The sequence below is a fragment of the Lepisosteus oculatus genome, chromosome 12 (genome assembly GCF_040954835.1).
Source record: "Lepisosteus oculatus isolate fLepOcu1 chromosome 12, fLepOcu1.hap2, whole genome shotgun sequence".
Lineage (NCBI taxonomy): Eukaryota > Metazoa > Chordata > Actinopteri > Semionotiformes > Lepisosteidae > Lepisosteus > Lepisosteus oculatus.
In genome coordinates this window covers 17,899,429-17,911,507 of record NC_090707.1, presented here as the reverse complement: position 1 = coordinate 17,911,507, position 12,079 = coordinate 17,899,429, and the positions used below count along the sequence as shown (strand labels likewise).

Genomic DNA, 12,079 nt, shown 5'->3' with positions numbered 1-12,079 from the left:
TCGGGAATAAGGGGTTAGAAAACGATGATGAAGATGAAACACCAGCCACCCTCTACCGAGGTTCAAGTTCAAATAAACCAAAACTAAGCAATGTAGGTAATGAAGTAGCCAGCTGAAAACTCTGGCTTGAGTGTTACCATGCGCTCATATGGGTCGTCTGTCTCAGAAGCCTTGTCTAGCAGCTCAGTGTATTCCAGCTCCTCGCATAGGTGCTGCAAGGTGTTGAGGGGCTCGTTTAGCTCCACCGGCATGGACACCTTGGACAGGTCCTTGCCAATGTTGTTCCTCAGGATGTTCCACAGGTTGATGTTACTGGTGTCTGGGGAAGGGGCAGGGAGGCATGTCCGTCTACCATTTCGGAAGGAACCTCCAACCAGGTCTCCATTGGGCACTAAAATCACATGACAGTTACACAGTGAGGCTCTCCAATGAGGTTGTTTTCTCTTTTTTTTCCCACTCACACCTTGGCGGTTTTGTTGTTTTTTTCTTTTCAGTATCAGTTTTATGCAGAGTGCTAAAATCACATTGAAGGGATATAACCTAAATAAGAACAGATATGTAACTGACAGAAACTAGACTAAACATTAGTAGATTTTTCTACCTGCTTACAAGTGATGTCAACTGCTGTGCTGACCAGCTTTTCTAGTTTCTAGTGCTAATGCTAAAACTACTGCAGCTACAACCTACAATAACAGAACTGTAATTGTACTAACACTGTTTCAAGGCGTTTTGCTATTTACTCAAAACAGTTCCTGGAAAAAGAGAAAAAAACACATGCACAAAAGCAACAGAACAGAACCCAGAACTGTTTTGGAAATTACTTATGCTCTGTTATCTTTGAAATATAATAGTAAATCACATGGTTGTACAATGGAATCTGGTTATGATCTGGAGGAATCCTACAGTCTTTTCAGTGTGTTCCACAAATGTGAAAAGCAGCTTTATGAATATAACAGCTTTTACACCCAGTCCTGCTCCTTTGAACACCTTACAAAATAAAAATTAAATAGTGAAATTCATAGACAGTTAATTCTGTTAATTTTCATTTAGCATGCCTGAGAAATAACCCTTTCATCAGACACTGAATTGAATAATACACACAGCTCATGAATCCCATTAAATTAGCAAGGTGTTCTAATTGGTGGCGTGGCTGTGTAATGCATACTTTGCCTGGAAACGTTATCTGTAACACTGGCATTGTCCTCGGAAATATTGTCACTGACATCGCTGACGTATGATTCGTCGTCTGATGCCTAAAGGGATGGAGAATAAAGGAATGGGGGTTTACTTCAACACCCAATTTAATTGGATCCTATCTCACCAGTGCATTACATAATAGTTCTCCAAACATCAAGCACATACATAAAGTTCCATAAGGCTCACTGTAATCATAGCTTGTTACTAAAACATGACGTAGTAATCTAAACAAAACAGGTTAGTCAAAAAATTAAAATTACTGCACAGTCATTTACAGGCTGTAATTTTTTTCATTCACAAACATTATTACATTTTAACTTGTGCAACATATCTGCAGCCTTGCCATTTTTTTCATTTAAACCATATACTGTATACTGTACATGTCTTAATATCCTGCTGTTATACAAACTACATTTAGTTTGTGATTCTGTTTTACACATTAACCATTTTCACTACATTTTAAAATATTTTGTAATTACATTACATTAATCCAGAAAAATTACATTTTTTCAATGCTTAATACATACTTAAATAATGGTTTTTGGTTTTCATAAATCACGCCATTGTGCTACACAGACTATAAACTAAAAAAAACAACTAGTCCCAAAAATAAAGTGACTAAATTATGCAGCTTGTGAAGAAAACAATTTAAATGCAGCTCTGTTGACTTCCTAAACTGTTCTCTGACAAAATTAGAGAGTGCATCCATATTAACATATACTTGGCATTCAGAGAGCAGTATAGGCTGATAGGTAAGCTGTGGTGCTTGCACAAAGCCAAGAGTTGCATGCTTTGTGTAATTCAATTCTGACCTTTAAAGCAAATGAGTTTGGTGAGAATAATAATTATATTATAACAAGACTTCCTTGCAATTATATAGTGCTTTTCATCCCAAAGCACTTTGCTTATACGAGTGGATCCACTTCATCTATCACTGAAGCTTAGCACGCACTCACCCACCTGGGTGACCCGCAGAAGCTATTATATACCAGCATCCCCACTACACAGTGGAAAAGATTGAGAAATAAGAAACAAGCTCAGCAACCAATTTAAGGAGGAACTTGATGAAGGCCAGATTCTGAAAACCCAGAGCTGAATTTAGCCAGGTTGCTGTGCTTAACATCCCTTGTGCCCTGGGATCTTTAATAACCAAATAACAAGGACCTGACTTTAAGATCTAATACAAAGAACAGAAATAACCCCTATGCCTCATTTAACTACAGAATACAAATGAACTGAAACATCAAAGAAAGGCCCATAAAAACATGAAAATAGATAAAATATAAAACAATGTCCTTTCATTCTTACTGCACTTTGAATAGAAGCCTCTAACAAAATTAACGGAAATGATCATTTTTGACAGCCATGTTAATTTATTAAATCCTTTTGTGTTATCTTGGTTTTTCAAGGACTTCTCATTTACTTACTGACTTACCCAGGGACAAATGAGCCACCATAAAATCTTTATTTGGTCAGCCAGCAGCAGTCTGAACACCCAAGCCCCTCCCCCATCTACCTACCTCGTTCTCTGATGAGCTTGCTGACAAAAGCACTTCCTGGGCATCAAAGAATTCCGAAACGGATTCTGACATGGAGAGCCTGCTCTCATTAGAGACTTGCTGTGTCAGGGGGATGCCAACGTGAATCTGCTCGTTGGGCTGCAGACCAAACAGGACACATATCTCTGTGAGACGCGTTTACATTCATGCATTACATTGAGTCTCTTCTTATCTTGTTAAGCTCATTCCTGCAGATAGGATTCTTTTCTTAAAATGGACCCTGTCTATGTCTGATTGGGCATTAAGTGATCTCCCTGAGCAATAGGATAGTAAAAATCAAGGAAAATCAAGGATACAAGGCAGTAACCTTGGATCTTACTACAGTTATCACAATGACATCCAAAACTACAAAGGCAAATTTCAGTTAATCATATAAAATTACAGAACCAATTAAATACTTTTGATCGATTAATTAAATCAACATTTTTAACATTGTGTTGCAGTTGAGGAACACAAATGTAGACGAAGCAGCTTACTAACTGAACACTGGACGTTGCAAAACAGTTTAAAGAATTTCTTCACTTAATGCAATTGTGTTACATTCCACTTACACTTCTAGACTCTACTCACACGAAACAGTGCTTTTTGACAGGGTGTATCATAATATTTACTGAGGAGGGTCCTTCTGCTTCCATCACAGTTCACAATTTTGGATATTTCGCATTCCATTAAAGCCACGTACATTGTAGAGATACTGCAAAAGACCTGCAGTATCTGTTTTGATAAGATGTTTTTAATTAATCTGCCCTTGCCACCAGCTAAAGTCTAATAAAAGCAATTTAACAGGGAGGACATGCAATGCTGGTTTGGCACACTTGAAGAAGCCATATTAGGTACCAGAATTACTGCAAAACATTATGTAACACCTCAAAGAAAGGCGGCAGTAAAGATATTTTTGCCTTTAAGTAGAGTAAATCTGAACTCATTAAAGCTTCTTATTTCAACCACACACTAAACTATTGTCCACAGACAAGGCAAATGGAATATCAATTCATTTAGGTTTTCATAAAAATGTATTGACTATTACAAGCATGCGTTTCCAGAGGATTATACTGTATATGATTTCTCTCTGTATACAACACAAATATCACAGCATTTTTTAGAGTACTTATTTCAGAGTACAAGTGGTACCAAACTGAAAAGTGATACTTCTGTGCTTGTATATGTACTGTAGCTTTGCTTTAACAAGATTACACAAATATTAAGTCTCCATCAGGACTGAAACTGTCACTCTAATGAAAAGGTCCCTTGTTGGTGATCCTTAACCAATGGTGATTGCTTTCTTTCTCTCCACAAGCATGCAATAGCATGGGTTTGGATGAATCCAACAGAATCAAAGTTGTCTTTTGGTTTATTTTCACATCCAACTATGTCTATCTTTGTATTTCCCTTAGATACTCTTTGAGCTTGGCCAGATATTAAACTTTTTTCTAAATAATACTGCACTTATGACATTTGAAAATGTTTGCATTTTAGTATGCTAACCCAGACATTGATAACCAGAATCTGCCAAAAAATAATTTGCTCTGCTAGACACAAGAATCAATACCTTATTCTCAATTACTATAAGCTTTTCATCCTCTTAAATGTTACAAAGATGAAAGCCAAAAAAGACTATTCAGTAAAGTTGGAAGAGTTAACAATGCTGGACAGTTACTGCTACAAGTCATGATTTATTTACAATATTTAGGATTCGTTGATGTGTGTTTTTGTTCTTCCATCCATCTGTCATTTTTAACTGCTTGATCCAGTTCATGGTCATAGGGGAGCTGGAGCCTATCCCAGCAAGCAAGGGGAGAAAGGCAGAATACACGCCAGTCTATCACGGGACACACACACTCACCCATTCACAAAAGGGACAATCTCCCCGAAGCTAATTAACCTACCAGTATGTTTTTGGACTGTGAGAGCAAACTAGAGCACCCGTAGGAAAACAACACGAACATGTGGAGAACATACAAATTCCACACAGACAGCACTCTAGGTCTGGAATTGAACACTGGGCCCCAAAACTGCAAGGTAGCAATGCTAACCACAATGCAACTGTCCTTAAAGTATAGAATTAACAATAACACTAGATATTATAATAATAGTCTGCAGGTATCTGTTTATACTTAAACTGTGTTTCTCAAAGTTGGTGGATTATTTAAAAGGTGTCCTTTAATCAGAAAAGTGTGAAAAAGACTGGATTAAAAAGCTTAAATATATCAGCAACACACATTTAAATATAACAGTTCAGTGTAAAGACAATATCAAAAGAATGCTGGATATTCTATAACCTTTTCATTTACAAAATCCTTGTGTGTAGCACAGAACTTTCTTAAAACAGACCTCATCGAGTTTTAGAATTGTCTTAAACAGTAAGGTACAGTGCAACAAGCCTGAAACCCCCATGAACTATTATCTAAAGTTTGAAATAGCTGCGTCAAAAAATATTTTATGTAAGGAATCTAATTAACTCAAAACAACATATTCAGATAATAGCATGTGCAGTATTATAGCACCACAGGTGAGGAAAATGAGACGTGTGGTAGACATGTGAATAACAGAAAACGTGCGTGTTTTCCTATCACATGAAAATATTGTAGAAACTGCCTAATTACCATTTAAATCAAAATAGAATCAGAATCCACAATCAGAATACTTTGAAGTCTGCTTCACCTGACTCTAGAATTACCATGCAGGTGCAGAAATGTTATTTTTAATCATCCTTTTCCAATTAACACAAAACCTCTAAAAATGTATCCAGAAAACAAGCTTAGTTCTTTAGTACAAATTCAGTAGCAGCTGCTTTAGAAGCTTCTGGATGGCTTCCATGCAGGTTATTTACCAAATTTAAAAAAAAACAACTGCAGAAAAAGATTATTCCTTATTGGTGCCTAACCTAACGTCAGCAAGTACAAAGGCGAAAGGTTTTGTTTTAACCATTCTGGCATAGAAGAAGGAGTCCAGAATAATAACCACATACCTCATCAGGACTAGGGATGATATTTACACTGACCACCTGGTCAGACAGGACAGACTCTGAATGGATCCGGTTCAGGCGAGTTCTAAGCTCTGTATTTTGAGTCAAAGCCTACGAAAAGCAAAAAAACAAAATGTATTCTTATAATAAAAATGGTTATTCTTATAGATATTGGTTATACACTAATATAAAGTATGATCCCTGGAAACAAAATGAAAAAACAAGAAACAAAACAGATCAACAACAATTTCTCTCATATTCAATGATCATTCAGGCCTTCTGTCTTGTGTTGCCCTCAATGACAAGAGGCAGTTAAAAAAAACATTGACTCTTTTTCTATCTGTCGCACTTGAGATAAGCAGTGCTGCTTAAATAATTTTCACAGACTTTGAGCTTTTCGTCTGCCTTACAGTGATATGATCACTATCCTCTCATTCATTGACAATGACTGTTGTCCTTTTATTATTTGATTTTAACAGAAAAAAACTGTTAAGAGTAGAACTGAAATACATTTATAACCCGCAATTTATAAACTGCAGCTCAGAACAACACAGTCTCCTAATAATACAGTATAGACTTGTTTCAGATAGACTTCTTTGTTTAAATACAGCAAATCATAATTTAAAACATAAACCAACAGTTCACTTACAACCAAATATCACTAGTTTTAAATACATGCTTATGTTACATGAGCAGAAACTAAATTTAATTTTCAGGATGTCAGAATTGAGATTGATGGCCTTCTAAGGAAACCCATGTTGGAACTGCAAAATGACAAATGTTTGGGTGACCAGTTGGTGGCACTATAGATCAGGACTAAATGTTCTAAACCAGCTGCCACAGCATGGTGACAGGGGACACTGGGCTTTAGGATGTGCCATCTTTAGATGAGATGGTAAACCAAGGTCCTGACTGTTTGCAAGGTAAGAGGTGTTAGCCTTGGGGTCCTAGATACATTTCTCTCTGAGTGTATGCAATTAACCTGAAAGTATTTTCTTCAATCAATTTCTCTCTTTTCCACCTGCTCCAGCCTGTGTAGTGAGGCAGCAGATGCATAAGAGCTACTGCATGTTACCCAAGTAGGTGCTACACTTCAGTGCTGGATGAAATTAATATAAGTTAAAAGTCTCCTCCTATCTGGTAAGGTACTTTGGGATCCTTCGTGATGAAAGGTCTTGTACTAATACAAGCAATTATTCATTACTGATACCTATAAAAATACAATCTCTAAAAAGCCTAATTCATCATCATCCCAAGATACTATGATCAAGCTATTGTTTGGATTACTGCATTTCAGCCAGCTACAAATACACTTTTGACACAATACCTGTGAAGGTTGTGTAACAAAAAGTATCTTTCATTACTGGCTTTTTCTGATATTTTTTTTCTTTTCTAATTTAGGATTGCCCTTTATTTAATATATATCCCCTTATTTAAAAATCAGGTTTTAAAGACTTCAGTTCAGAGTCGCAACTCCTGCCTGCAAGATCCAAAGTGCACTACAGCAGAGTTCATGCCGACTAGAGGAGCAGTACACCTCCCATAATACAAGTATAATACAGTATGTCCACTGTTCCTAGTTACACACTGTAAATTGTGCCAAATACTGTATCTGTATCCCAGCTGTCCGACAGGGCCAGGCTTGAAATGAGAACATCTAGGTCACAGAGCTCAACCTGACTCCAAACTTGCATACTCTAAATAGAGCTTGAGCTACTCAGAAGCCCTACCCTGTAAATATTTAACATAAATGAACAAAGCTGTCAAAAACAAGTACAAATCTAGTCCATAGAAATGAGTTCAAAAGCATTAATAGTACTGACACTCCTAAAATCAACACATTAAAGAATGCTATAAGTGCACTTTTCTTAACCGTTATATTTTACTCTAATCTTTTAGTTCACTTCCAATGGGAAGGACAAATGGCTGCTAATTTTCTAAACACGAACACTGCCAGCCATTAAGTTGTATTATTCCAACTTTCAACAGTAAACTGCAGCAAATTCAACCCATAAAACAAAAAGACAACACTAAGGCCATTTTCTCTTGCGTTTCCCCCTGGCTTTTTCTTATTCATTAAGCACAGCTTATACATTAAAAGCCTCAATACTACTAGTTTTTCAGGCACTTTTTTTGTACATTTCGCAATGTATGTGCTTTCTCTATTTTCAACATTTCATAACTAACATATCAACCCAGTTATGAATGACCTATTTTAGTGCAGTGTGATCAAAAGGTCAAACATATTTTAAAAAAGTATTCATAAGGTACTATTTCATATACTGTTTTTTCTCTGAACTTTTCGAAACTTAATTCTCATTAAGGTCGCATAAATAAAATACACAATAACAATGATTTAAGACATACATTTAAAGAACTCTTCCAATGCTCGAGAGACTTGTTCAAATTTAATCACAGGAATGCAAAGAAAGCCCAAAGGACAGGAGTTAATGAACTTATTTTTTTTTAATATCACACAGAACTATTCCCACAGAATACAGATGTAAACCCTTGGTACCCAGTTTTACCCTCCAGCTATTCTCCATAATAAAATATATATAACTAAATAAGGATGGGTGATGTATTTTTATTATTATTATTATTATTATTATTATTATTATTATTATTATTATTATTATTATTATTATAGCTTTTGGTGACTGAGAAGTTTCTCTTAGATTTTAGATAAAGTTTGTGACACTTGGCAAAGTAAATACTTCCTAGCTTCAAAGCAGAGAGGATGTTTGCTGAGGTCTGGGGGATCCCTTGATCAAAAATCAAAGTAAAGTATAAATTGGTATACTTAGGTAAGTTGTGGGTTAATGATTGTCAATGAGCAGTACAGAAACACACAACATAAGATCACATTAAAAGCACAGAGGACAACAAAGATAGGACAGGACAAGCAGAGGAGAGGAGAGACAGGAGTCCAGAGGAGTTGGAGCTGGAAGCTTGCGCCAGGCGAGAGCCTCTACTTTATGATCATCCAAACAAAACCTGACTAGAGCTAAGTATTTGAACCTTGCTAGAGTTTACGATTTTGTGTTTTTAAGGAACCTTGGTGTCCTGGGTAAAGAATCTAACCTCCAATAGAAAAGTCATTCATGGTTAGGGTGCATTTTTAGAATAGGGAGATAGCCTCCTATTTATTTTGTGGCATCTGGGTTGCAGAGAGAGAAATTTAACTGCAGGTTGTACTGCATTTATTTAGAAGGAAGCTTATGCCTTATTAGGCCACTGTAGACATTATTAAAGAGTTTCTTACTTAGTAGAAGTCTGGGAATTGTTTAGGGTGATTAGAATGTTAGGCCTCTGAAACGCTTTGTCTGTAAATACTGTACACAGAGTAACTTGTGTTTTGTATGTTTTGTTGTGTGTAGTTTGTGTTTAGTCATCATTAATAAATGTGTTTAACTAAGTGTGCCTGGATTATTACTCTGTTCACCAAAGCCGTGCCAGAGAACCAGGAATTCACGTGCTTGTAATTATACCAACTGCTTGGGTATATTCTAGAGAAATCACTCACAAGTTGAGTGTTATGAATGATTATTTTACATATTGACTAAACCGCGCTATTAATTCCTGAAATTCACCATTTTCGTAACAATATTATCACTTCACGTTTACTGAGACTTTTAAAAATACAATCTGGAACATTTCAGAAAGCAGTTACCCACGGCACACAAGAGTGATTGTTTCTGCAGCAGAACTTATAACCCTGGAAAAAAAGGACTTCTACAGTAAAATAATTTGTGTAAGACATGAAGCAGAACGTGATTTCTAATAAAAAACCAATGACATTAATTTATTCTGTTCTTAGAATGTCAAGACATACGCCTGCAATACCAACCATGAGGTCTTTGATTCAATTGAATTCTGAAGAATAGAAGCAATGAATCACTAAGAAAACGTGGGATTGAGGGTGTATTATAAGTCCTGTCAATAGAAAAGACTCCAGAATGTGAATTCAACTTCTAAAATCTTTAAGAAGAAATGCATGAGTGTTTTTAATTAAGTAATATTTGCTAAATACTACATATGTAAAACTCATTAAAAAGCTAAATAAATATCATATTCAAGCCTTATTTATTTAGGAATAGTAGATCTCGCCTTGAATAAAACCATACTGTGTGATAACCTGTCAAAAATCATTTGGTCTCATCTCACACCTCAAAAATTGTGCTTTTTTTGTGTTCACATTGCCAAGAGAAACTGGCGGTGTGTTTAACTGATGAATAGAATGGCGTTACACTTCACCACCTGTTCAGGATGAATTATTTAATACCTTCTAAATTTATATAGATACATCTTCTATCTGCTATATATAGAAGATAATATTTTCTTTATAGACAGATAGAATGCACTAAGATGTCAAATTAAACCATAAACTGTATTTGTCATATGGTTTTATGGAGTTTATTAGGTGAGATGTACCTGCCCTAGTTTGTACAAGCTCCCTAACTTACAACAGAACTTATTAGACTTAAAAGTGTAATGTAATTGTTTGTGAAGGCTGTTGCATATCACTTTTTAGGTGATACGATTTTGCATACAAAACAGCAAACAACACTCTTAAACAAAAGGCTAACAAGAACAGTTCAAATGCTCCTCCAGACAGGTTTAACCAAGAAATGTTTCTTCACCTTGTAGGATCTCTTAAGCTCCATATGTTATGTTACACAGACACCCAGCAGCCTCTGTATAAGGCAGTGTGAGAGAAGTGGTTACCTGTGATAGAGACCTTCTGAGGGACAGAATCTGGGATGTGTGGTCTGACTGTTCCTGCTCAGAGAGCAGCTGCTTTATCTTCTCTTTCTCTATTGCTACTGTATTGAAGGCAGACTTCAAGAGAGAGTGGACTGGAAATGAGACAGAAATAAAATTAGTTATGATGTACACACATCTGTTATAGTATATAGTTGAGGTGTTGTGAATTGTTTTGAAAATAACAAACAAAACTAAAGGAATAACAACTCATCTCTCTGACCCTTTTTTTTACAGTATATAGCTCAAAGAAAGCTACTGTACATAACGTATAGACCTTAACAAAGACTTTTTTTCAGCTTAACGTTCAGAATACTTTGGTTATGGTTCTGTGATAGGGTCCCCTGATCCAAAAGATGTGTTTGGAATGAAATTCAGCCAGCTGCACCTCAAACTATGGCACACCACAGACAGATGAAAGTGATACAGACACATTTTGGTCTGTTGTGATCATTCCCAGTATGAATTTCTTTAGATTTTTCAAAGGGAAATTGATGGCATATCAGTTTTGTGCAGAAAACAAATCTGTTCTCTGTCCCATGTTAGACAGACTGAGTAAGAAAAGAATTTCTGAATGGCTCACAGAGGAGAGGTTCCCAGCTGGAAGAACAGATTGTCCCAGATCAGAGATTACTGATTTGATTCAGGGCAGTGTCATCAGCCAGAAATGGGATCCCAGCACCAGAGCTAAGCACAGCACCACCACAGTTGGGTGAGTGTGTGTCAGGTTATCACTGACTAATCACAGTGACTAAAAACACTGATCCTTGTGTCTTTGAGCCACCAGTATTTTAAGTAAAAAAACAATTGCCACTTTTTGTCCTATATCTGCAATTCTTCTCTTAACTAAGCACTGCTGTTGATCCAGTGGGGTAGCAGACAGGACAAACCACTTCATGGAAGATACATGTAAGGTGTGTTTATGTTGAGGGTTGCAGGAGAGAGCTGATTTCAATTTGGAGGAAACATAAAATAATTAATGATTTTCTTCATGCTTGGCTTTCTGTGAAGTCACCTGTCCCACTCGGTTCAATTTCATGACATTGAACTGATGAATCCTATCCGCACTGTACAGCTGTTGTGCTTGTACTTTTACAATATGCTGGTTAAAGCAAAAAAGGAGCAACTAAAATCCTGATGTTCCTTTTACCTTTCTGTGCAATGTGACAGAACTCCTCTTGCAGTTTGATGTAGTCAGTGGCACACTCAATTGTCTCAGCGAGCCTGCTCACAGGAGTCTGAAAATCTACAAGATCTGCGCAGAGGTTGGGATTGGAAGAGTGCAAACGGACTGGTGACATTGAAGCACTTATAGGAACCTATTCAACAAAAAAAAGAGGCATAATAATTTATCATCAAAATAGATTTATAGCAATGCATATTTTGACTTCACTTTACAATTACAGATGGCCTGTGAGGGAGGACAAAATGACAATTGATAAAAAAGCAGATACATTCAGAAAATGAATTTAAAAGACGAAGTCAATTGCGTATGCTTCCAGCCAGATCCATAACATCAGCTGTTCCTTTTGTCTACAAATGGGTGAAACAATTACAAATGACATTTCAAACAGAAGACATTGTCATCAGTCTT

At 36.4% G+C, this 12,079-nt stretch overlaps 1 protein-coding gene across 3 annotated transcripts in view; it reads right to left on the bottom strand.

Annotated features, from left to right (window-relative positions):
- Window positions 1-12,079, bottom strand: part of osbpl6 (oxysterol binding protein-like 6) — a 59,140-nt gene that overhangs the window by 9,385 nt on the left and 37,676 nt on the right. For all 3 annotated transcript variants that reach the window (XM_015358940.2, XM_006636485.3, XM_015358942.2), the window contains 6 exons: window positions 11,636-11,804; window positions 10,450-10,580; window positions 5,725-5,832; window positions 2,718-2,855; window positions 1,166-1,253; window positions 138-391 (listed from right to left, as the gene is read on the bottom strand). In XM_015358940.2, the coding sequence (XP_015214426.1) occupies window positions 138-391; window positions 1,166-1,253; window positions 2,718-2,855; window positions 5,725-5,832; window positions 10,450-10,580; window positions 11,636-11,804 (888 nt within the window). The remainder of the gene's footprint in view (window positions 1-137; window positions 392-1,165; window positions 1,254-2,717; window positions 2,856-5,724; window positions 5,833-10,449; window positions 10,581-11,635; window positions 11,805-12,079) is intronic.